We start from the raw sequence: 26100 nt of genomic DNA on the forward strand, positions 1-26100 counted from the left end.
CTCTATTAGATAATCAAATAGGGTTGATTTTGTATGTTTAAACAAGGCTTAAATGTTAAAATGGTCCCTGTGTTTTAGTAATTGGGTCAATTTAGTCCCTGTGTTTTCAACTTGGCCAATCTGGTTCCTGTATTTATCTTCGTTAGCCAATTAAGGACATTTCCATCTAATTTTTGTAATAAAAAAAAAATTATTATTATAATCTTATTTATAAAATTATAATTTATTTGATTTAAAATATTTAAAATGAAATAAAATTAAAAATTAAAAGAAAAATTATTCTTCTCCCAACTCTCCGGCCTCCTCCCTAACATTATCCCATATTTTCTATGTCACAACCTTAATCATTTTTTCAGATTGGAAGTTTTATTTCTTATATGTGTTATTTCTCATCAATTTGCATTTTTCTGTAAAGAGAAAAGGGTCATTATTTCTCATTTGGTTTTTCTTATAAATTTTTTAAAAGAGATTGAATGAAATCTTCTTAATTGGCTAATAGAGATAAACACAAGCCAAATCGAAAATACGAAGACTAAATTGGTCATACGGCTATAACACATGGACCATTTTGACATTTAAGACTTTAAACAACATTATTAAAACTCTCTCCAACGTAAACCAATAAAAATACTAACATGATAGATCTATAGACCTATTCTTTTGGAAGGCCATTAACAAAATTTCCCTCATTTTGCGGTTGTCAATCTTTGGTTGACTCAAAACACAGTCTAGTTAGGTTAGTGGCTAACTAACCGAGATTATGCTTTAAATATTGCATTTGCAGGTATAAACTACACAGGCACACATCAGTGTAATGCTAATTTATTCATTTTCTATGAATGCAATTGCACAATCGCTTTCAATATTCGCTTTAAAGAATTGTTAAGGTTAAAGGAATCGTGATAAATGTGGTTAGGCTGGCATAGAACACATGGATTTCACTGTCTTTCCCTTTATTTTTCTTCACATATTATCTTCTTTTTTTTTCTTTTTTTTTTTATATTTTACACTTAATTTTGTGAATAAGAAAGGACATCCACATGGAGGTAAAACTATATAGAAGACAAGTATATTTTTCTCCTTCTTCCATATCCAAGGGCAATATATATCAAACTCCCTCCCTTCTTCCTCTCCAAGTTTTGAGTTGCCATCTCTTCTCATTCTGTCTTTGTCTTCGTCCCCTCGGGGGACATCCGATAAAATTAGAACGATACAGATCAATCTTCGAATTTCTCATAGACAATGAGAAGCATAGCAACTTGTTACAGCGAGCATGCCATAAAGGTCTCAGATTCATATTGCTCAGGCCCATCAAACCAAGCTTATGTGACCCCAAAATTAACCCCATCAATCCCAAGTGAAGTGACATGTTTATACAGAGCCAAGCTCTCAACCCAGAACCGGATTTTGATCACACTCACCTGGTTCAACAAATTCACATTCCAAGGCCTCACAATCACCATTGGAGACAACAAATCTCAGCCGTCCAAATCGAGTACCAGCACCCACAAGTTGGAAAACCAAAAGGGCACCTTGGCATTCCAATCCTGCAATACCAAGATTGAAGTTTTCTGGGATTTGTCCACTGCCAATTATGAATCCGGACCGGAACCGGCAACCGGGTTTTTCCTCATGGTTCTGGCTGACTCGGAACTCTGCCTCCTCCTCGGCGACAAGGTCGAACAAGCTTTGGACCTGCAGAAGTACAAAACCATCATGTCACAGAAAATATTCACATTGGTTTCTAGGAGTGAGCATTTCTCAGGCAACGCTGTGTATGCAACAAAAGCTCAATTCTGTGACACTGGAGTATCACATGACATTGTGATCAAGTGTGATCAACCCGAAGAACTGGGCTCGAAAACCCCGGTTTTATCTGTCTGCATTGACAAGAAGAAGATTTTTCAGGTGAAGAGGTTGAGGTGGAATTTCAGAGGGAACCAAACAATTTTTTTGGATGGTTTACTGGTGGATTTTATGTGGGATATTCATGACTGGTTGTTCAATCCAAAATCTGGAATTGCTGTGTTTATGTTCAGGACAAGGAGTGGATTGGATTCCAGGCTCTGGTTGGAAGACAAGAATTTGGAAAAGAAAGGGCAAGACAATGGTGATGAATTTTCTTTGTTGATCTGTGCATGTAAGAGCTCTGACTGATTCTTTTGTTTATTTATTTATTTTATTATTTTAAAACTTAAAGATGATAGGAAATTATTAATTGGTATGGTAAGGAAAATTGTACAGATTCCAATTATACTAGAAATATTTGCATTAAAAGTCCTCTGGCTTTGTCTACTCTCTACTTCCTCTCTCGTTCCCTTCCAAGCCAAAGATTCCAATTTTATTATGCTGAGTATATTCATGCGTGACACATATTATAGAATTTAACGGTTGAATGTGGCTTCAATAATTTAAGAAAAATTAATGAATAAATGTGATCCACTTAAACAGACAAATGTATATTCTACATTTTTATATACTATAATACTCGATTTTGTCTTCCTTCTTTCGAGATTTATAAGAGAATATTTTTTTTTTCCGAAATTCTACAGTACTTCAATTTATGACATTGTGAAATCCATCAGGTTAAGCGATTCATTTAAAAGACGATATATAGTGTGAAATCCGTCAAGTTAATGTGATTAGTTTAAAAGACGATGTATGCTACACATTGAGGTTAAAAAACAAAGGTCAAATTTGCCTTCCTTTTTGTTTCTTGTTTAGTGATATTTGTCTTATGGCCAAAATAGATTGGCTTTCTACAACCAAGGGGCAACTATTGCCCTTTTTGGCAATTAACTTACCCATTGAAACGTGCACATATTTTGGTCTGCCATTATAACATTTGTTTATGCATTTTTTGTTGAGGTTAGTTACAAGGAAACTTTTGGGAAGTTTTGTTGCATACCTATAGCCACAAACTTGATATTATTAGTTTGCAAAAAACGGCTGAATTTTATTACTTGGCATTGGGTTTACCCAAGCGATTAGGTTTAAGCTTTAGGTACTAGTACTACTATTGTTTTGGCATATTTGCCAACCTCATTCGAACCAACAATATATGTGTTCAAAACATTTGAGGTAGGAGAAGCAAATGAGCTAGGATTACGACAGACTAACAGTTTTATTCTTTTGATTGTAACAAATAGTACCTCGAACTCAATTGAAAGAAACTATTATGCCAAAAAATTGAAAGAGACTATATTTTGAAGGGCCACTTGATACTTTTGAGTTAGGTTTGTATCAGGCACCAACTAGAGGTGATATCAAATTGTCTTAGCTTGTGTTCAGGTCATGTCGTTTTAAATCTTTGTTGAATATTAGTTACGTTAAATTTTAACACAATATCTGTAGTTAGTTATAACCAAGGAAGAAAATATCGGTAATATCGGAAATATCGGTAGTCCGAAAACACGGAAATAGCGATGGAAATATCGGGATAATATCGATATCGATAAAAATTACATGGAAACCACGGAAATTGTAAGAAAAACTTGGAAATCTTTATTGAAACTTTGCAGGATGTTTATTTAGTCAATTATCTATTAGTTTATCACAAAAAATTGGAAGGAAATGCATTGCATGATGGATTTAACTGATTTAAGTTGATTATATAGCGAGCTGGCAAACATTGTGAGTGTAGAAAATATGTAGTAATTAATGAAAGAAGTTTAAACACATCATAATCATTTATATATAATGAATTAGTACAATATTTTACACTCATTTAAGCAAGGGATTAAGCAATGTGAGCTGTTGAGCCGAACCAATAACAATTGGCCAGCCTGTTTCTAACGGGCAGCTGCCCGACCTGCCCGCCACTACCCACAAAAAACCCCAGCTATAAATACCAAGGTTCTAAAAAACGCTAAGCGCTAGTCGGGCGGTGGGCTGGCGCCTAGCGCCTAGGTGGCTAGGTGGGATCTAGGCGGGCGCCTAGGCGGTCTAGGCGGATTTAGGTAAATTTCTTATATATTATATGAATTAATTAAATTTACTATATCAGATGTAAATAATTATTGAATAATATGTTATTTCTTATAAAAGAACATACATATGTGAATGTTTTATGTACATATCTAATATGCTTGCCTAAGAAAAAAAAAATCTAATAATTTATAATTTATATAACATTTATATACATATAATAATATAATATACCTCCCAAACTTTTAAAATATAAAAATCCCACGCCCATGCAAGTGGGTGGTTTTCATAATAACCCATCTGATGTAAATAGCTGTCCACCTTACCCCCATCACCAACTTTTGACCTTTCAGAAACCCAAAATTGAATCTTTTACTCTCTCTCTCTCTCTCTTCCCTCATCTTCGTTCTTCTTCGCCCTTTCACTTTCAGAACCTCAAAATTGGATCTCAAATCCAACTTGCGCCCACTTTGTGCTTTCAGTCTCTCTGAGTCTTCAAGAACCCTAGATTCCCGAACGAGCAACTTTCCTTGCCCTTTTAGATTCCCGAACAGAGAGGTCCAAACCCTATCAACAATGGCAGTCTCAAAGGCATCCTCCGTCGTCGCTCTCATGGCGGTCCTCTTCGCCGTCCTCTCCGCCATCGGCGCCTCCCAGAAGTCTCCGGCTCCCATCCCAACCTCCCCCGCCGCATCCATCTCCCCCTCGTTCGTATCCACCCTCGTCGCCACCGCTGTCACCGCTCTGGCCTTCGGATCTGCGCTCAGGGTGGCGCCTCCGAGGAGTCTCCGGCTCCCATCCCAACCTCCCTCGCCGCATCCATCTCCCCCTCGTTCGTATCCACCCTCGTCGCCACCGCAATCACTGCTCTGGCCTTCGAATCTGCGCTCAGGGTGGCGCCTCCGAGGAGTCTCCGGCTCCCATCCCAACCTCCCCCGCCACATCCATCTCCCTCTCGTTCGTATCCACCCTCGTCGCCACCGCCGTCACCGCTCTGGCCTTCGGATCTGCGCTCAGGGTGGCGCCTCCGAGGAGTCTCCGTCTCCCAGCCCAATATATCGAGATAATATCGGTAATATCGATATTATCACGATATTATCTCGATATATTGACGATAATCAAGTGGATAGGTGTAAAAATATCGGACTCTCACCAAAACGATAATATCGGCGAAATATCGCCGATATTATCGATATTTTAATCATTGGTTATAACATAACCCTATAGTATTGTATGAGTTTTAAATTACCACCTAAATCTAGAGAATTCAAACACGATACTCACTCTCTGAGATCGAATTATATATGTATATGAGCATATGAGTTCAACATCGTACATGAACAACTTCCACGACTAGGACTATATAGCTGTTAGCTAGTAGCTATTATTTTCACGGATGAGTGGGTTAGGTCCAGCCTCACATGTGACAATAAATTTAAGTCACCATCTCATGGAAAACAAGTTTCATTCGATTTCTCATTTAGGCCATGTTAGAATTAAATGGATAGCCCAAAGCTTGCCTAAGAATTTTTTTTTTTTTTTTGGTCAAAGTTGCAAAGAGTTTGTTTCATTCATCAAATTTAGGCCATGTTAGAAATGAATTGGATGGGATGAGATAATTCGTTAAATTTAAAATATTATTCTTAGTAGTGAAAATTTTTTATTCAATTTAATTGCCATCAATAGATAAGATTGAAACGACAATTTTTATTTATTTTTTCATAATTAACATATCTAGAATCTAACGGTTATCGAATCCAATTATGGACTCATATATCTTTTACTTTCAACTTATACAAAATTTGGAAGTTAACCTTCGTTTCTTTTTTTAACATATACATTAAATTTAGTGAGTTATACTTTTGTAGTTTGTACAATGTTGGGTATTGAGGGTGAAATCTAACTCAATACCATTATCATGATATTTGTCAAGAAAATGAAACATGATAGTTACTACTTACCGGAACACAATTTCTTGCACTTAAGAGAGTTTCTAAACAACATGGGTGGTCTAGTTTCGGCCAAGGCACTCTTAACGCTCATGTCGGTAGCCTGCCATAATCAAACTCTAAGCCGTGGTCTTGAGCTTAGATGAGTGCTTACATTAATATGTTGATGTACGATGTTTTTTATTACAAACAATATTTTATACTAATCTACATTAAAAGAAGGGAGATAATTTGAACCCGATATGCCGTAGATTAAAGAGAGAAGTCTTAACCACCATGTCAATTCATCACCTGAGAAAAGCTGGTTCAAGGCATTTGTTAATGGTCTTTTCTTTTGGGCTTTTTATTTATTTTACTTAATCATCATTTAAACATGATTTTTACAAAGTTAAATATCATCTAGCTATGCGCGTAAATTAAATCTTAGCGGTTTCAGGCCTTTGATTACAGGTTTCTCATGTGAGATGTATCATATTTATTATTTTGGAGAACGGATATCTCATTTGTCCTTGTATGTTTGTACAAACCGTTTTACTGCAGGGTAACCGTTGTGCTAGTGATAACTTTAGGAAACGGTTCATGTTGTAGTGGGAGACCAAAAGCTTGACTCCTAAAGGCTATAACGTCTGTTCGTTCTTCAAACTCTTGGGCTCAATAAATTGTATCTTTTGAACCAAAGAGGAGGGGCGAAGAGTCATAGTTATTGAACACAATGATCTAGTACGTTTCTTCTCTGTGAATTTATTTTATTTTTCAAACAAAAAATGGCTTATAACTTCAAAACTTTCACTAAAAAAGTTTACAAACAAAACTATCTATTTAAAATCTTTGCGATATTGCTTTTAGGGTGTGTTTGGTACGTGGAAAGAAATTCATGAAAAATAAAATTTGAAGAAAAATGAGTATGTTTTGTAAAGATAGACAAGTAAATATGAAATTTAGAGACAAATTCATAGGTAAAATTGAAAACTAAAACTTGAGTATCAATAATTATTATGGGCATAATTAATTTTACAATATTTAATAAGAATAATATTGTTCTAAAAGAACGTAACGTTAAAATGTGTGCAATAAATGACATGAAAAGAAGGGAAAAAATGCAAACTCTCCGATCCATTCCTCATGAGTTTTGTTTTACCACTTATTTTTTCAAGTCTGATTTACCAAACATGCGAAAGGAAGTGATTCTCTCCAAGCCTGTTTCCCGCATGCAACGTAGCCTTGGCGTTTTTTAAGGTTGGAAATTGGAATACTTCCCTTCCTAGATTAATCTTAAAATCCATCATAATTTGTTCAAAAAAAAATTCCATCGAAATTTAGACTGAATGAACAAACTATATAATTTGCACTATTAGTGGTAAATGCAAGAAATGTGGTGGTAGTAAGCTGAGCTCTCGGGGTTTTCGCACATTCCAACAAAAAAATGGCGAGAAAGTCGAAGATCACTCGAGATACACTGACTGAGAGCAACGTGTTCCGCAAGGCCTTGGTCTCTGATATAAAACCTAACTCCCTCCCACCGTTTTCTCCCATCCTCCTCCTCAATCTCTCAAATCCAAAACAAACCATTCAGTTTCCGTTCTCTCTTCTGACGATCAACAATGTCGGCCTTCAAGGGAAAGTATCACGGTAATTATCGCCTAACGACGTTACATAGTCTGTTACTTTGTTTTCTCTCTCGTTTGAAATCCTCTGGCCTTTTTGTTATTGTTTGGTTTGATTTTTAAATTCCGATCGATAAAACTTTTAGTGATTGCTTTGATCTGTATTTGCATGGATTGAATTTACAGCATGGATTATGGAATCTGGATCAGTGTATGTATCGGTGATTTCTTACTAGCCATAAGTAAATTATTGTTTGCTAAAATGATACAATGTGTTGATTTGTGCGTAATTTTGAAATTTAATTCAAGATTAGTTAAATTTACAGCATGATTAGTGTGTTACTGGGTGGTTTGATGCCTTACCTAAAGTGTGGGGAGGGACATTCGAACTCGGATGCATACAAGAGATCATATTCGTTTAATTTATTTTTAATGGAAAAAAATATTAATTTCACATAGTTTGAAGAATGGGAAAATTGGGACCGTTTCTCGTTATTCTTTCTCTATTTTTTTTTTATAAACAATTAAGTTTTGGATTTTTGTTTCCATTTATTTCCATAAGAAAGGTGCATACGATAAACGTTCCCCTCACTCTCGCAAACGTGTTGGCTAGTGGTCGCATTTTTATTTTTATAAGAAATGTTATATATTGAATTCTCATTGTCTTGCAGATGAGCTCATTGCTAATGCTACCTACATTGGTACCCCGGGAAAGGGTATCCTTGCAGCCGATGAGTCAACTGGCACGATTGGCAAGCGTTTTTCCAGCATTGGCGTTGAGAATACTGAGACAAACAGGCGCGCTCTCCGTGAGCTGCTCTTCACCACTCCCGGTGCCGTCCAATACCTCAGCGGAGTCATTCTCTTTGAGGAGACCCTCTACCAAAAGACCGCTGCTGGTATTTTCCCGTTTGCATTGTGGAATTCATGTTTAGAAGCGGGTTTAATTCAAAATTGATGAATGGTTTTTAATATTCACGTGTATGTCCTGTTTCCATTTGGTACTTGGATGGTTATTCCATGCCATGATATCGACGTTTCGATTTATGCTATGCAGGTAAGCCATTCGTTGATGTTTTGAAGGAAGGTGGTGTCCTCCCTGGCATTAAGGTTGACAAGGGCACTGTCGAGCTTGCTGGTACCAATGGTGAAACCACAACTCAGGGTCTGGATGGCCTTGGCGAACGTTGCAAGAAGTACTACGAAGCTGGTGCCCGATTTGCAAAATGGCGTGCCGTGCTGAAGATTGGCCCCAACGAGCCATCTCAGCTGTCAATCAACGAGAACGCCAATGGGTTGGCCCGATATGCTATCATCTGCCAGGAGAATGGCCTCGTTCCCATTGTTGAGCCAGAGATTCTGGTTGATGGATCCCATGACATTCAAAAGTGTGCTGATGTGACCGAACGTGTTCTTGCCGCATGCTACAAGGCCCTTAACGACCACCATGTCCTGCTTGAAGGAACTCTATTGAAGCCTAACATGGTGACTCCAGGATCTGATGCAAAAAAGGTTGCACCCGAGATGATTGCCGAGTACACTGTCCGTGCCTTGCAGCGCACCATGCCCGCAGCTGTCCCTGCGGTGGTTTTCCTCTCTGGTGGGCAGAGCGAGGAGGAGGCTACCATCAACCTCAACGCCATGAACAAGTTGAAGGCGAATAAGCCATGGTCTCTTTCCTTCTCCTTCGGACGTGCCCTTCAGCAAAGCACTCTCAAGGCTTGGTCAGGAAAGGAAGAGAACGTGAAGAAGGCGCAGGAGGCTTTCCTAACCAGGGCCAAGGCCAACTCGGAAGCGACATTGGGAAACTACAAGGGTGATGCCAAGCTCGGTGAAGGTGCCGCGGAGAGCCTTCACGTCAAGGACTACAAGTATTGATTGATGATCGTTCTGGATTGCTTTATTCTTTCAGTAGTCTAGGTCTTTTTTTTTGTTGAAACTTTATTCGTATAATCTCGGTCGTGATGAGATTATTACCGGATACTATTAGGTTTTGATAAAAGCTTGAGGAACTATGGCAAGCATGGAAGAGTTTTGTTTGTTTCATCAACTTGGTTTTGGTTTGGAGAAATTTAAACCTCTTGTTTATATTCTGGTTGATCGAGAATGTACTTATTTGAACTTTAGTTTTTTATTTAGTTGCGTAAGCAAAACCTTCGATTGGGTTAGTATTGTTTTAGGCCCAATACTGTATTGGGCTTTCACAATCTTAACATGTAAATTGTTTTAGGCCCAATATAGTCGTAAGTTTTGGGGTTTAATACACACCTCCTAAGGGTTTTCGTGTTTTCTCAAAAACCCCTCAGGTTTAAAACATTACGCTAACATTTTCTGAGATTTTAGTTCACTTACACAAAACCCCTTCAAGGACAAATTTACCCTTTTAATTAATTATCCAATTTTGAATCTTGTAATTGTTATTATGATGGTGTATGTGTAGGATTTAGAGGTGAGCAATAGCTATTTTCTGATGCTATTTTGGCGATTTGGGAGGCCAATCGTCACAGGTTGCAGTGACTGGTATCCTTTTTCTAGGCCTCTGTTTCCTCTTGTGCTCTTTGCGCATCTTATTTTAGTCCCCTCTGAGACATCCGACAAAATTAGAACGATTATTTTCATTGAGAAAAAAGTTTTAAAATATGCTCTTTCCTTTTTCTTATTTTCTTTTTTTATATCAAATATAATATTTGGAGGCAGAACAGAAAATAAATAATGTATTAGGAATCATGTCTGCATCTAAGCTTTTACATATATTGGCATGCTCACATGTCAATTTAGATTAAAAACCACTTATCACTTATCAGCAGAGCGGCCATATGGGATCAAAGATCGGGAATTAATTAATGGAAAAATATAATATGTGTGTGTGTGTGTGTGTTATATACAATATATATATATATATATATGTATGTGTGTGTGTGTATAAAGAAGGATCGAAGTGAAGAATATTCCAAGGCCTAAGCAGCACTCGGTCATTTTGTTCTCCAATATCTGCGTCGGATCCACGCATTCCATGTTCCTGGTTAAAATATTTCAACAACTTTTTTTTTTAAGTTTAAATACTAAGATAGGTCTATTCATACACATTTTTTTAGTTTTACGTATATTTGTTAATTTTTGTTCATTGATCTTCTTAAATTATTGAATTTTACGGTCGAAAATTAAAAGGGATGTGTGATAAGTAAAAATGAGTGTGTAGATAACATTGTCTTAATTAAATATTATTCAACAAATTAAAATTACCCGACATTGCAGGAACCTCTTCAAAGACCTACTTGGCCATGGCCAGTTGGCTAATTGGTTTCAGAAAACAAGAGAATGAGGGATGAAAAGAGAGGTAGGTGAAGCCTCCACAACTTAGCGTTCAACATCCTAACTACCACTTCTTTTTCTTCTTCTTTCACAAAAGTTTCCAACCTCGACCCGAATTATAATTAGAATATTAACTTTTGAAAGAAAAAAAAGTAGACGTTGGCGTAGTTACATTGGCTAATTAGAGTTTATGTACTCTCCTCAATGTACTTAGTTGACATTCTCTCTACTTCCAGCCTTTACGTAAATTATAATTTGAATATTTACTTTTGAAAAAAGGAAGTAGACGTTGACTAGTTACATTAGCTAATTAGAACTTATGTACTCTCCTTAAAATACTTAGTTGGAATTCTCTCTCTACAATTTAGATCAGTTTAAATAAAATATGAGTTGTATTAGAATTTGTACAAAAGAGTCATAGCTGTCGATGTACGACATCAAATTGCAAAAATAACTTAGTAAATCAACTAATAAGTACGTAGAAGCTGAAAGGGAGAATTAGAACTTGGATTTTTTATTTGTGTAAAATGGATACCATGTTGTACAACTCCAAAAGCATGTCGAACGCTCGAAGTAACCAAGAATAACTGCGCTTATGTCAAAATAAATGGAAGAAGAGTCAACTGAATTTTGTTCATAGGTCTCATAAGGAGGCGAAGTGCAAACCTAATGAGACATTTCGTCATACCATATTCTTTTGCATGCTTTTATTTTTAAATAATTTGGCACTTTTAAATACAAAAAAGAAGATGGGCGTGACATAAAAGTAAGAAAATTGTGGCGCATGATCCAAATGATGCAATTGATTTTGGTTAATATATAAATGCGTTGAAACTTGAAAGTTTGTTCGATGAGGCATATATAATAACAACTCTTGTTTTGACTTATAAGTAGCAACGAGAAATGCGGTGGGTGAGGTGACAAGGAACCAACACGAAGCATATACGATTTGACTGTGCAAATCTCACACACACACACACGAAGCATATACGATTTGACCGTGCAAATCACACACACACAATTAGTGACGGAGCCAGAATTTTACAACAAAGGGATCATGATTTCGACCACAAAAAGAATTCATGGCACCATTCTGTCGAGCATCAATTGGGCACCTATCAAAATCTACCAACATTCACTGAAAGCTTGTGATGACATCTAACAGTAGCCGTTGCGTTCTTCTAGCATTTGTATCTGTCCAGGTGTGCCTAAGCTAGCAAACTGTCAAGACCTACCTGCCAAGACTTTTTGAGTGAAGCATTAGGTCGAGCATGTGGTGCACACCATTAAGTTGCATAGAAGAAAAAAGAGAAGGAAGACACGAGGAAAGAAAATTGGAGAAAGAAGAAGCACAATCGGTTGTAATTTAACATTGTTCATTCTCTCCTTAAGTACGGTCTAAAGATAAATCTATCAATAAGTATATAAAGGTTTAGGAAGCTGTTGGGGTCATGAGCAGCTATTGACCCCAAAGTGACTCCGCTACTTCACACAATAATGTAGATGTTGCATTAGAATAATTTTACACTAAAAAAAAAAAAATTCAATGACACTTAACACCATTGAATTATGTATCTAATTATTCAAATGAAGCATGAGGCCTGAAATGGACCGGGTGAGAGAGTCAATATTAGGCCACTAAAGCAAAACGTTTAGTGCCGTACTAAAATAGTGAATGCTATTATACGATGTAATCAGTTTATGTGTTACAGCATGAATGAACGACTAGTTGAATTTAATTTAGAATGCATTATGAATTAAAAAAAAAAACACGCTTTAAAATTTGACTATAGTTTATAGTTAGTGACCTTACAGTATTCTAAAATCAGTGTAACGTGTGTTTCTCTTCTTAAATTGGAACCCCTAAATTATCTTTGTGTGGTGTAGGTACAATCGATCATATAAAGGATAGGAGAGACATTGAAGGGGTATTCCAGAGCGTTTGATGGGTTGTTTATTGTTACAAAAACAAAGAAATTTCTTTGGAAATAACATTCACGTTGTAAGATTATGTATCCTAAAAGTCAAAACTGCCAACACTAGAGAAGCTAGCTACACACAATGCCATTCATTCAAGGGGTAGTTTTGGCCGCTTTTTCTTTGTATACTTCAACAATCAATTTATGCAAAAACAAATTAAATTTGATTTGGCATAATAAAAAAAGAAGACATGGATCTCAAATATAGGAGAGATAAATACAATTTGTCTTGAAATATAGGCTCTTAAGGGGATGTGGAGTCACTTAGTACTACGGTTTCGTGGTGTTCATTTTTATTTGTAAGTGAGAAATCTTAGGTTCAATTCTTATTAAAGACGAATTTAAACCACATTATTGCTAGCCCATTGTGAGGCTTAATCCACTCTCACTCTCTTAGCGTAGATAATGTCGTATGTTAAAAAAAAATATATATGATGTGACTATAATATCCTGTAACTTTAAATACATCAAAATAAAAATGAAGTGGATGAAGGCAGTAAAAATATACCAAATGTTTCTTTAAATCTCATCCGTTTATTTCACGTTGTAGATTTTTCGCCAGATATGAATATAGGCTGAAAAAAAGAAGAAGACAAGCACTGTCTTAAAGGCCGGAACGAAGAATGCCGGTGTTGGTTTTGGGTATCACAAGTTCACAAAACCAAACCAAAACCAGAGTCGCCGTCAAACCCCACAGGATTTGGTTGGCTGGTTTTTACCTTTTGACCACCTTCCAACCTACTTAACCTAATCACGGGACGGCAGCTGGTTTCGTGAAGACCTACCACCGTGCCTAATTACCTTTTTACCCTCCAATTAATTTAGGCTCTAATTCTTTTTTGGTAATTAATTTAGGCTCCAACTTAAAGAAAATATAAATGTGTGTGTAGAAAGTAAAAATTGTGTGTGGTTACTGGTTAAGGCCTTTGAAAGGCATGTGCATATTTTAACCGTCCCACATGAATTTTCTCCTAATTAGACTAATTAATGAAAATTAATGTTTATTATTTGTTTTGAGAAAAATAAGGAGTTCTACCCTAATATTGTAAATCTAATGCAATGTACCTGAATTATTAATAATACACAAAAAAGAAATTGATATATCAAGACTCTAAAGAGTAACGCTATTGCAAAATTGTGTTGCAGTAAAATTAGGTCTAGCAATAACGAGTCTTATAAGCAATTGCAAAATCTATGTGATAATTTATGTTCTTAATCATTTAAATTAAGATATGCCAATTAAAACCAAACCTAGCACACATGAAAAGATCGTGTGTTATTAAATGCTAACTATTTCTAAATTTCATTGGAGATGCTAAATTAATGGAGAAAACTTTATTTATTTTCATTTGAACTTTTTGGAAAAATAATTATTTCTTTTTGAATTGCTAGAGAATCCACCATAATGAATTCGTATATATTTAATACAAAACAGGAAATAAATCTAGGTCCAATTAATGTCTGGAGGGCAAAATGGTAAACACAAAAAGAGAAAATTAATAATAATTTATTTACGTGGGAAAGAAGCCAAGCAAGTAGAGCAACTTTCGAGCCGGATTCACATAAAAAGCCTCACCCACCCTTCACTTTCTTCCATCTTTCTCTTTATCTCTCAGAAAGCAACCAACTCGTCTTCTTCTTCCTCTCAAGTCTTCAGCATCATTCAAACATGTCTGCTTACAGAGGCAAATACGCTGGTAATTTACTCATCCCCTTCACTTTTTTACTCGTTCATATCGATCTGTTTTTGCATATCTATATATTTGTTTTGATTAATTTCTTAGATCTGATTGTTCTTGTGCGTTTTCAAGATTTGATGCGTGAACCCATGTTTTTTTAAGTGTGTTGTGGTTGTTGAGTGATTGAATCTTACTTCTGTGGTCAAGATCCGACGACCAGATTTGGGTTTCTTCGATACTGTATAGATTTCTTGCAGTATTCTGGTTTTGGGTTCTCAGAAAATCAATCGTTTTTGCTCCTGAAACTATTTTTTAGTATATTTGATTACTGAAGTTTAGATCTAATCTGACATACATAGTTAATATGCCTTCTAGGTTTTACTTTGTGAAGGTGGAATAACTGTTGACTTGGATTTTACTTCCAAGGTTAAACTCAATTTTATGGATTTAGAGTTCTCAAAATTTCAAGTGTGTTTATTGGGTTTATGATTTTTTCAGTCAACTATTGGTATGGGATTCGATTGACAATGACAAAGTTGTTTGGTACCAAATCTAGATCTTTTGATCTAAATTGAAACCCTACATTTTTATGTTTGTGATGATCTACTTATTCGTAGTACTTAACCCTTGTGAGTTCCTCCTTTTATTTGTTTATTTGTTGTTTTGACCTGAAGTTCTAATAGTTTTGGAAGCAATTAACATGTAGTAATTGGTTTTTTTATTGTCTTCGGTTGCATTACCTTCTTGACTATGAGGGGAATTTGGTTATTTAAAGTAGATGTTTTGATGTGGGTATTTATATTTTGTGATTTCTGGTCTATGTTGGCTGAATTTTGTATGCCTTGCAGATGAGCTTATCGCCAATGCTGCCTACATTGGCACCCCTGGAAAGGGTATTCTTGCTGCTGATGAGTCAACTGGCACAATCGGCAAACGTTTTGCCAGCATCAATGTTGAGAATGTTGAATCAAACAGGCGTGCTCTTCGTGAGCTCCTCTTCACTGCCCCTGATGTGCTCCAATACCTTAGTGGAGTGATCCTCTTTGAGGAAACCCTCTACCAGAAGACTGCTTCAGGTATTTTTATTAAAGGTTCTAGGTTTTGATACCTTGGCATTCCACGATTATTAGTTCTGTTGTATTTGGAATCAATATATTAGGTGTAGTTGTTATTTTATTTGATCAATAAATCTGTAGAATTCGTATGTTTTTGTAACGTTTTTTGTTTCTTCAAGAGAAGTTTGGGTAAAGCTTTAAAGAGTACTTGTTCTTTTTGTAATCCTGTTTTGACAATCCTCTGGTTGCATGAATTGTTACCCTTTTCCAATTTGTGCTCGCTTTGGATTGTTGTTTTCGCAAATAATATACTCAAATTTTCCATGGGATGGTACTCGTTGTATTTGGAATCAATATATTAGGTGCAGTGGTTATTTTATTTGATCAATAAATCTGTAGAATTCGTATGTTTTTGTAACGTTTTTTGTTTCTTCAAGAGAAGTTTGGGTAAAGCTTTAAAGAGTACTTGTTCTTTTTGTAATCCTGTTTTGACAATCCTCTGGTTGCATGAATTGTTACCCTTTTCCAATTTGTGCTCGCTTTGGATTGTTGTTTTCGCAAATAATATACTCAAATTTTCCATGGGATGGTACTCGTTGTATTGTATTCTGCAGGCAAGCCATTCGTTGACGTCTTGAAGGAAGGTGGTGTTCTCCCTGGTATTAAGGTCGACAAGGGTACCGTTGAGCTCGCCGGAACCAATGGTGAGACCACAACCCAGGGTCTTGATGGCCTTGCCCAGCGCTGCCAGAAGTACTATGAAGCCGGTGCACGGTTTGCAAAATGGCGTGCTGTGCTCAAGATTGGCCCCAATGAGCCATCTCAGCTGTCCATTCAAGAGAACGCTAATGGGTTGGCTCGTTATGCTATCATCTGCCAGGAGAATGGTCTAGTCCCAATCGTTGAGCCAGAGATCCTGGTTGATGGACCCCATTCCATCGATAAGTGTGCTGATGTGACAGAGCGCGTTCTTGCTGCGTGCTACAAGGCTCTTAATGACCACCATGTCCTCCTCGAAGGAACTCTGTTGAAGCCCAACATGGTCACTCCAGGATCTGATGCCAAGAAGGCTTCACCAGAAGTGATTGCCGAGTATACGGTTCGTGCCTTGTTGCGCACTACCCCTGCAGCTGTCCCTGCTGTTGTGTTCTTGTCCGGTGGACAGAGTGAGGAGGAGGCTACCCTCAACCTTAACGCCATGAACCAACTCAAGGGAAAGAAGCCATGGTCTCTATCCTTCTCCTTCGGACGTGCTCTTCAGCAAAGCACACTGAAGGCATGGGCAGGGAAAGAGGAAAACATCCCAAAGGCACAGGCTGCTCTCCTCACAAGGGCCAAGGCCAACTCTGAGGCTACTCTTGGAACCTACAAGGGTGATGCCAAGCTCGGTGAGGGTGCCGCTGAGTCTCTCCATGTGAAGGATTACAAGTACTGAAAAAATTTACAGTTCTTGCTTCTCTTGTTTTGGTTTTGGAAAACTATCTTGCGGTATGTGTATGGCTTTTGTCATTCTCGGGCGTATAGTGTTAGGGTTTTTTTCGGATTTCTGTTCTTGATCTCTCTGATTTTAGGACGGTGGTAGAATAAAAGGCTTGAGGACCATTGGCATATGTTGAGTTTGAAAAATGTTTCCTTTTCTTGTTCAAAAGAACTGTGTAGGTTCTTTTTTATTGCCTGAATTGAAGGTAAGCATTCTAATTTCCAAAATCCAGTTTTTGTGTATTTGATTCTGCTCTTAATTACCTTATTTCTTGAATGGTTATATGCGTGTTCGTTGTCTTGTCTTTCATATTTAAGCTTTTGACATTCCCTAAAGTTTTATTTTGAATTTTTATGTTTTTGAGCAAATTTTGATTGAAAGCAACTCATATCTATATATCATCCATCAACCTTTCTCATATCCATACATCATTCATCAATGTTTCCTCTTATTTACACGACATTTTCATCGATATTGATATTTTAAACACGGGTTATAAGTTTAGTAAACTTATCCAATCCAGTTCCAAGTACCAAACGTTGTGTAAGTCGGAGTGCAATTGTATTTCAATTCCTCTGTTTTAGGAGCTTTGAGCTCTTCAAATTTTAGATGGATTGAGTGAAATTCGAGTTGAGGTTTAGATCGTCGTAAGCTTCGGGTTTACCTTGTATTCACCTCCAAACACAAGACTAATCTGCATAAACCACCATTTAGCTTTGAAGACAACTGAACAAGTCAGAAGACCCATAATTCAAGACTAAATTCGATAAATCTCCCCAAAAACAAAAAAATTCCATTGGAGACTCATCCGATTCTTCCAAAGAGCGAAGATTGATGAACGAATCAAAGGAACAAAAACAATTTCCACATTCCTGTTTTCTCCTGCTACACTTTTTCTCTGATATGTCCCTTGATTCTCCTCTAATTATTAAATCCAATGGCCCCCGTTTAAGACAATAAGATAAGAATAGTATAGAAAGAGAAAACAAGAGTGCGAAAATAATTTCCAGCACAATATGCCACATGCTGGGATAGGATGAGATTCACTAACAAACAAGCCCTTATACTACATCTTTATGGACCAATAACGCTCATTCTTTCTATGTACCTAATTGAATTGGGTTTTTGGGCCAATTGGGCTAAACCCTTGACTTTGCAGGGCTTAAATAAAGATTAAGGGCCTCTATTTCTATAGTTATAATTTATATTTTACATGTGTAGGTTAAAATTAATTTTCCATGGTAAGTATCAGTAAGGTCTGAAGATGGTTAAAAAAGCAGAGGAAGCATGACCAGCTTTCCCAATTTCGGGTTCCATCTCCTTTTGGGAGATGGATTGTCTGCCCTCCCCTTCTCTTACTCTCCTTATACTCTCCTGTTTTGTGCAGTCACGGTTAAGCCAAGTCAACATTTTATATTAATTTTTTTATAAAAATAATAAGACAAAAAATAAATGTTGATGTAGTTTAACCGTGACCGCACAAAACAGGAGGGTATGAGGAGGGGAGGGCAGACAATCCATCTCCTTTTGGGTAAGCCATAAACTGCAAAAGCAGAGCAGTAACAGTTCATTTTTTCCCCCTTCTTTTCTTTTGGTGTTTTATTTATATCAGCTCAGTAAGTGGTCACATCAGCAAAAGCATGAAGCAAGCAAAGCAAAAGCATCCCCCCACCCCAAACAAAAAGTTTTTTACTCAAACTTGAAAGTTCTAAAATTGTCATGCATGTAATCTCCTGGTTTGACTGCGGATGACTCAACTACTCAACTGTCTCAAGCAGCTGGAAGCAGAAGCAGGAAGCAGAAGCAGAAGCTGTTTGGCCTTGGGACAAGCAAACTAAAGCAAGTTTGGGGAAGGAGATTCATCAGAATAGTAACAAAAGAGAGGGAAAATAAATGGGCGTACTTGAAAGAAACTGTGACAATGACTTACAATGTTTGGTTCCCTTGGTGGGAAGCTTCTTTACTCTTTCCTATGTACGGTCATTAGTCTCTGTCCAGGAGTGTTTACTGTTTGTGTTGTGTTTATGAGTGTTATATGAGTATGATGACTTAACCTTATCTGTGTTTGGATCACAATGTTACCTTCTCCACTAGCTACATGTGAAAATAGTTTTCCCACGGCCTTGAAAATTCTACAATAAACTGATGTGTGGAATGCATTACTTCAATTGATAGCTAGATTTACGTACTTTATCTAAATACTTTAGTTCAGCAAAACCTAAAAACATAAACCCTTCATCAAGCTAATGCATCACATACACCGGTGTACAACAAAGAATCCCCCATTATGCAAGAATAAGCTTCAATTTGATTGCCACCCTCTTTCCCTAAAAAAATTCAACAAAAAGAAATGGAGGAAAAAAATAAATTCAACAGTCCCATTCTATCATTCTTTTGAATGCATTTGAGTTTTCATTAGGTTATATTTTTATACGAGTGATATTAGGATATGAAGAATCAAACATAAGATCCGGATGTGAGAGTAAATACTTTTAACCCTATGAGTTACGAGCCTACAAGGGGAAGGAGCAAGGAGAAAAAAAAATTGATTATTAAATTCGAGTGAGATACAACCATTCATTGATGTGCTTAGGGATAATTTGGAAGAAAATGCCAATTATAGTACTACTCTTCACTTTGTTGGAGGAGGTTTTCGAGTTTCAAAGCTTATGTACGACTATTGCTAATAAATTAAACGATAAATCATTTACGCTAAAACTATTTTTGGAGTTTTAATAACAATTCCCTTTCAAATTTATATTTAATAACGTGCATGAAAAGAAAAAGTTTATATATTGCAGTATATGAAAGATTATAATTCTCTAGACTCCCGACAGTCTTGTATATATTTTACTGCAGAATGATGTAGATATTTGCTACACTAATTAATATCTCTCAGTGATGTATTATATATATATATCACTCAGCTGTAATTTAATGGAAATCACTACTGGAGTGCTTTAATTGCAGATAATGACATGTTCCTGGAGATACAATTCGTACGTTTTCTTTGCTAAGCAGCTGCACATACCATGCCTGCTTCCAAATATTGGCAGTTTTCTGTAGCTAGTACGTACCATCTAGCCATGCTATATATGCTGATGTTGATCTGATCCGATCTGATCGAGAAGGCAACTTCCAATGGAGTAAGGGAATTTGCTTTATTTTTTTGGCTATATTGTAAAGAATCGAACTTCAATCTATCCTAACCCTAACCCGTTATCGCAACCCTCCCTCGCCGCTATCTGGCTAAATCACTTTTACTATCAAATTGAAATTCAACTGGTAGTATCTCACATTTCCATTTTTTGAACTAAAATTTCTCGTGTCGTTAAAAAAAGTTGTTATTTGCTTCATTACATCGGACACTAATACAAACACTACAAGGAAAATAGCCTACAACAGCATAACATTTACAACATGTTTAATTGCGTGTTAAAACATCTAAAAAACTATTTTTTGTAAAACCCACTATATTTTTCTGTGAGTTACTTGATCAATGTGTGTAAAACAAGTTCAACCACAAGATTAGTTAAATGTACATTTGAGAAAAGTTATAGAATTATGAATACTTCTCTTCAGCGATCTAAAGTTCTAAACCCTTCATTTGTGTAATTATAACTACCTACTTTGAATGATCAAGATTTGTGAGCTAAAAACTAAGTTATTAAGCGATTTTATACTAAATTGATCTTAACTAGTATGCATATGCTTGAAATCCATGTCATGAGTGTTCATAAGATAAGAAACATTTACTCATGCATGTAACATGAAAGAAATGGAGGTTAAAACAAATGAAAACCCACAAAAAAATAGACCATTTTCATGATACAGGAATTAAACTTTTCCATAAAGGATAAAACCTTAAAATATTGGCTAGGATGAAACCGCAACGCTAGCAGCACCGCAACCTGTCCAAATCTATAATTATTTCCCTCTAAAAATTCCATGTCTTTAGACTTTAGTTCCATGATTAAAACATCAATCAAACCCTACACATAAATATCCCCCAGTTAGCTCCTTGATTACACGATCATACAGTAAGCCCCACCTCACATGAGAGAGAGAGAGAGAGAGAGAGAGAGAGAGAGAGAGAGAGAGAGAGAGAGAGAGAGAGAGAGAGAGAGAGGTTTTTTCTCAAATTTGTTAAACCCCATAACAAAAGTCAAACCTCTCCTTTCAAAGTTCAAACCCTCCTGCTAGATTAGAGCAACTGAGCAAGTTGTCTTCTGCAGCTAGCAGATGATCACCTAGTACAAAGTAATAATATTACACCTCATATAATATTGTCATCACTGGTTTTGGCTTTCCGTGCTGAGCTTCAATCCATAATTTTCCCACAAGTTCTCCCCCTCACTCATCAAGAAGGGAAAACAATTATCAGGCACTGCATTGCTCCCCACATTATTTGCATTATTCCCACAATTAGGAGAATTGTTAGAACCATCATGATTACCTTGTTCATTACTCATTTCACCACAATACCCTCCCTTACTACTATATAATGAGGAACAAGACTCATTGCTCTGAAAGTAACAAGCTGCCGATGCACTTCTTGAATTTGCATTCTCCTTTCGCTTCTTATTCAATAACTCCTTGGTACTCCTACTCATGTTATGAACTATTTGATCACGATCATGATGATCAGGTGATGACGAATTGTAATTAGTAGCTTTTGCTTGATCAGTTGATGATGATCCTCCCGATATCTTGTGCAATGTATCCATCAAAGCTTTATCCCTAGCTTCAATCCATGCCCTCTCTTTGGCCCAAAACTTGTGCTCTCTCTCAACCCTATCAACTTCTTGTTTCCTCCACTCCTCCTCTCTCACCACCCTCTCCCTCTCCTTTTGCTCAAGGGTTCTCATTAGCCTCTCCAACCACTCCTCTTGCTTCTCCATTAGCTTCCTCATTTGCACATCGATAAACTCTTTTATCTTCGCCTTCCAACCCCTCCCCCCGCCACCCCCTCTTCTCTTCCTCGTTGTCTTCACCTCCTGCAGATCATCGTCCATTGCGGCTGCACTGACATCATTATTAATGTCTTGATCTTCTGAGGAGGAGGTTTCAAACTCGGATGAATTCGAGAGGCTAAGGCTGTCACAGTGCTTTTGATCAGATGATTGATGATGATAGGGAGTAGTGATCTCTTGATTTGCTTGAGCATTGCCGGCTGCTTGGCAACGATAATTGCTACTATTATTACCGACGAAATGGGTTTCTGCAGGTAAAGATGGTGAGACTACGGCGTTGGTGGTTTCTCCATAGAGAGCTTCGAGCTGTCGAAAGAACCGATAATGCTTGCCATCTTGTCTTCCAGCCTTTCCTTCCTTTGTTTTCTTGTAGTACTTGTACAAATTTTCAAACTTCTCTCTACATTTTTTCCCACTTCTTTGATACCCATGTTCCTCAAACATGATCCTGCCACAAATTTAATTAATGCATGGTAGGCAAATGCAGAAAATAAGTTTGGATTTTAACAAGGAAAAAAAGCCCAAAAAGAGATTTAACACTTTTTAATAGTAAAAATCCATATCCTAGTAGTGTGTCATGTAATTAAGCAAGATATCAAAGTGATTGATTGTGTGAAGAAGATAATAGTAGAGAAACCCTAAATTGAATTCTAAAATAGACTAAGCTAATAACCATTAAACGTTGTGTCCATGTGAAATAGTGATGATCACTCCTTTGCTAATGATGATGTTACGCTATCCCAATTTAGCATATGACCATTCAAAAAAATTCTAATGAAAGATAATGTGTAGTCTTTAGAAGGAGGAGGATGAGGAGAGGTAGGGGGAGGGGGGCGCAATTACATTTCTTGTAGATCATGTCTTTCCAATATCAGACAAAAACCAGTCGATTGACAGTACTCAAGCATGGAATAGGACAAGTATTAACTATTTTGCAGAAATAAGTATAAAAACTTGTGCTTGAAAGGTCACATTTGCAATACAGAAATCGTATAGAAAAAGGGTTCCCAAATTGATTTAGGGCCAGTTTGGACAACACGAAAGTCATCATCAAATCTTAAAATGAATGAAGAAAAAAAAAATAGCACCTCAGTTCGAAGCTGATGAACTGAAATTGCTTGTTCAGTCATTTTCCAACTCAAAACATAGAAAAACTATCCATAAATTGCTTCAATTATTTTTAATTAATAAAAAGAAACACAATAGAAGTACCCAAAATAAGATTTTGCTTAAACATCCATGCCAAATTACTACCATGCACCAATTAATTAAGAGAGATCACATAATAATGAAGACCAAAACAAGTTTAACAAACCAAGAATGAACAAAAAAAAATAAAAATAAAAAAAATAAAAAAGAGAGCAGATAATTAGGGTATGTGCTATGAATGGTTATATACTTGTACAAGTGTATATGTATGTATTTACATACCTAGAGACTTCATCCCAGAGAGGACCCTTCTGATTAGCCTCTTTGAACTTAAAATCAAGCCGTGATCGGATCTCCAGAAGAGTGAGAGTCTCTTGCCTCGGCCACCTTCCAGACCCTTCGCCTCCAAGACACCCGCCAGCTTCAGTCTCCAAGCCACCGCCACTAAGGGAAGGAGCTGCTGTAACAGTAGTAGGAGTAGTGACACCTCCGGCAGCACTAGTAGAGTCCGGAGAGCGAAACTCATGATGATGGTGAAGCCCACGAGGGATCATCTCGTGGGCTTGAGAACGGCCCATCATCATGAGCTGCTCGTACGGATGGTGTTGATGATGAAGAGTTGGAGGAGGTCCTCGGTGGTGGTTCGGGAAGAGCTCAGTGGGGGGTTGTAGTGGGATGGAGGGGAAGTGAGTCCGACTTCCGTTCATGAGTTGCCGGAGATCGGACATGTTGTACTGATCCTCCATTTCCATGGAGAACAAAGAAGAAGAACAAGAAACAAATGTTCACTTAAAAGAGAAATATTGAGAGAAAAATGAAGCACAAAAAGAAGAGTGGGAGAGGAAGAGGAGGAGAGAGAGAGAGCGGCAGAATCGGATCGTGTCGTTCACGAAAAAGCTGGAATTTAAGCACAGGACAATGGTCCCATGTCTGAGAGTGTGTGTGTGTGTTTATGCATCCTTGTATACGACTAGTGACTCATTTTGTCCAGAGCGTGAAATTTGTAGTGTTTGGACACGAGGATAAGCAAAGAATGCAACTTGGAGGATTATGGATGCAGATAGATTCTATCCGATGTTTTTGAAAACCCGTCACATGATATTTATTCTACTTAAAATATAAGCTTATTTTTATCTACGCTTTCTGTAACTCAATTTCAATCTCAATTTGTTCTCTGAAACTTAAAAGTCGTCATTTTGCTCCTTAAAACTTGATTTTGATCTCACTTTACCTCTTGAAACTTGATTTTGATCTCACTATACCTCTTGAAACTCAAAAGCCGTTATTTACTCCCTGAAACTCGATTTCAATCTCACTTTACCTCTTGAAACTCAAAAGTCGCAATTTTATTAATATTCGCCACTTTCAATATTACTCCCCTTTAGTTTGCTCATATGTATTCCGTAAAATTTAACCATTATGTTTACTTATGTGGCATAATTAGGGTCCACTTATAGCTGACGTGACACAAGTATATAGCTTGCATATCCAATTAAATGGTGTCATAAGGATTGAAACCAAAAAAATAAAAATAAAAACAAAACAAAACAGAAAATTTAATTTTCAAACATTGTATAACATATTAAAAAAAGGAAAAGTATTAAAAATAGCAAAATCAATTCTTAGGTTTCATCTCTCCGGCCCCTTTCTCTAATTGTTGTCCATACATTCATCTTTTCTCCCTCTATCTCCAGCCACCTTATCATGAGTTCCAATTATTTTGTTATTCCTTATGTTCTTAATGGAGGTGGTTGGTGAAGAGAGAAGAGAGTTTTTATTCTAAAAAATAGAAACAAGGCAATGTAAAACAAATTGTGAGTTTCAAGGAGTAAAGTTACGATTTTTGAGTTTCAGGGGTAAAGTGAGATTGAAATCGAGTTCCAATGAGTAAAGTGACGACTTTTGACTTTCAAAAGGTAAAATGAGATCAAAATCGAGTTCCAGAAAGTAGAATGACAACTTTTGAATTTCAGGGAGTAAGATGAGATTGAAATTGAGTTCTAAAGAACATAGCTAAAAGTGAGCCTAAACTATAACATGTTTATTTTGTCTTTTGCAAATGTACTTAAAAGTGGAACGTATTAACATTATCGTTTACGAATATACTTAACACGTGTAATGTACAATGCTGGCATAAATTTTCTCCTGTATGCAAGTGCAGAGTTGTATTTGAGACGGCGAATAGGTAGCGAACACGTGGAGATGGAGTGGAGGACAGTATGGTTGTGACATGCTGACGCGTGTACAGTTCATGGGATCGGGTCCTTTTGACCAATGACTTTGTGGCAAAGTTTTTTTTGGGGCGTGCTGCGTGCCGTTTGCATAAATGGGAAAAATACGATTTGTCATTTGGTGGAAAGAGGGGAAAGCAATTGGGTTTAGGATATGGGGGAGATCGTTTTGGGAGAGCGTCCTTTAAGGATTTAAGTAAAAGGGTGAGAGAAAAAGAGAGAGAGTTGAGGATAGAAAGAAAGGGTGATGCCGTGTACAGTGGGGCAGGCAGTGAAAACTGCATGCAGTTTCAGAAGATGCAGCTGCAACAAGAGAAGGACCGGTGTGAGTCCACTTATATATCATGTATGTCTCTTTTTCTATTTTCATGGTGTGCCTCTTTTACTTCACTGAAGGAGTCTCTCTGCTTTCGTGCCTCATCCATACTCTTCTACTAGGGGCAGCATGTATAATAGGTATCATGCTCATTGAGTAGCTCTATCATAAGCTAATAAAGCCCCCATTAACTCCAAAACCATACCAATTGGATGGCATTTTGAAGTTGTACTGGTTCCATAGTTGTTGAGACGAGTATTTCGAATACTTGACCATACACATCCATAACACCAGCACAGAGGAAATATGTCCTCTAATATAGACAACATTCCAGTGTACCACTATCCAATGAGTATGTGTTGTCTATCTAAAATTGGAATGTTTTTTAGCCAAAATGGTTCTTGAGATGAACATAACTCCTCATTTTGATCACTGAAATTTAAAAT

The 26100-nt window shown here is 37.0% G+C and overlaps 5 protein-coding genes across 5 annotated transcripts; 3 read left to right on the forward strand and 2 right to left on the reverse strand.

Annotated features, from left to right (window-relative positions):
* The first annotated feature begins 1111 nt into the window (after positions 1-1111).
* LOC103453997 (uncharacterized) lies at positions 1112-2280 on the forward strand. The gene has a single exon (XM_008393587.4). The coding sequence runs from the start codon at positions 1243-1245 to the stop codon at positions 2155-2157; it is 915 nt and encodes a 304-aa protein (XP_008391809.3). The 5' UTR covers positions 1112-1242; the 3' UTR covers positions 2158-2280.
* Positions 2281-4016: 1736 nt separating this feature from the next.
* Positions 4017-5115, reverse strand: LOC139191608 (uncharacterized). The gene is made up of 2 exons (XM_070812548.1): positions 4918-5115; positions 4017-4879 (listed from the first exon to the last, which is right to left on the reverse strand). Exon 2 carries the CDS (start codon positions 4869-4871, stop codon positions 4173-4175), a length of 699 nt encoding a protein of 232 aa, XP_070668649.1. The 5' UTR covers positions 4872-4879; positions 4918-5115; the 3' UTR covers positions 4017-4172.
* A 2233-nt stretch (positions 5116-7348) lies between these two features.
* Positions 7349-9568, forward strand: LOC103453936 (fructose-bisphosphate aldolase 6, cytosolic-like). Its single transcript, XM_008393531.3, has 3 exons — positions 7349-7505; positions 8152-8379; positions 8538-9568. Exons 1-3 carry the CDS (start codon positions 7478-7480, stop codon positions 9356-9358), a joined length of 1077 nt encoding a protein of 358 aa, XP_008391753.3. The 5' UTR covers positions 7349-7477; the 3' UTR covers positions 9359-9568.
* A 4723-nt stretch (positions 9569-14291) lies between these two features.
* LOC103453937 (fructose-bisphosphate aldolase 1, cytoplasmic) lies at positions 14292-17212 on the forward strand. Its single transcript, XM_008393532.4, has 3 exons — positions 14292-14468; positions 15299-15526; positions 16120-17212. The coding sequence occupies exons 1-3, from the start codon at positions 14441-14443 to the stop codon at positions 16938-16940; spliced, it is 1077 nt and encodes a 358-aa protein (XP_008391754.3). The 5' UTR covers positions 14292-14440; the 3' UTR covers positions 16941-17212.
* Positions 17213-20881: 3669 nt separating this feature from the next.
* On the reverse strand, positions 20882-24163 carry LOC103453938 (trihelix transcription factor PTL-like). Its single transcript, XM_008393533.4, has 2 exons — positions 23390-24163; positions 20882-22406 (listed from the first exon to the last, which is right to left on the reverse strand). The coding sequence occupies exons 1-2, from the start codon at positions 23857-23859 to the stop codon at positions 21278-21280; spliced, it is 1599 nt and encodes a 532-aa protein (XP_008391755.3). The 5' UTR covers positions 23860-24163; the 3' UTR covers positions 20882-21277.
* Between the last annotated feature and the right edge of the window lie 1937 nt (positions 24164-26100).

Source organism: Malus domestica, chromosome 14 (genome assembly GCF_042453785.1).
Source record: "Malus domestica chromosome 14, GDT2T_hap1".
Classification (NCBI taxonomy): Eukaryota; Viridiplantae; Streptophyta; class Magnoliopsida; order Rosales; family Rosaceae; genus Malus; species Malus domestica.

Excerpts from the sequence above, each read along its gene's own strand:
- LOC103453938 (XM_008393533.4), bottom strand. The coding sequence starts at position 23,859 with ATGGAAATGGAGGATCAGTACAACATGTCCGATCTCCGGCAACTCATG. Across the intron at positions 22,407-23,389 it reads CTCTGGGATGAAGTCTCTAG|GATCATGTTTGAGGAACATG; the intron begins GTATGTAAATAC and ends AATTTGTGGCAG.
- LOC103453937 (XM_008393532.4), top strand. The coding sequence starts at position 14,441 with ATGTCTGCTTACAGAGGCAAATACGCTG. Across the intron at positions 14,469-15,298 it reads TTACAGAGGCAAATACGCTG|ATGAGCTTATCGCCAATGCT; the intron begins GTAATTTACTCA and ends TATGCCTTGCAG. Across the intron at positions 15,527-16,119 it reads CTACCAGAAGACTGCTTCAG|GCAAGCCATTCGTTGACGTC; the intron begins GTATTTTTATTA and ends TGTATTCTGCAG.
- LOC139191608 (XM_070812548.1), bottom strand. The coding sequence starts at position 4,871 with ATGTGGCGGGGGAGGTTGGGATGGGAGCCGGAGACTCCTCGGAGGCGC.
- LOC103453997 (XM_008393587.4), top strand. The coding sequence starts at position 1,243 with ATGAGAAGCATAGCAACTTGTTACAGCGAGCATGCCATAAAGGTCTCA.
- LOC103453936 (XM_008393531.3), top strand. The coding sequence starts at position 7,478 with ATGTCGGCCTTCAAGGGAAAGTATCACG. Across the intron at positions 7,506-8,151 it reads CTTCAAGGGAAAGTATCACG|ATGAGCTCATTGCTAATGCT; the intron begins GTAATTATCGCC and ends ATTGTCTTGCAG. Across the intron at positions 8,380-8,537 it reads CTACCAAAAGACCGCTGCTG|GTAAGCCATTCGTTGATGTT; the intron begins GTATTTTCCCGT and ends TATGCTATGCAG.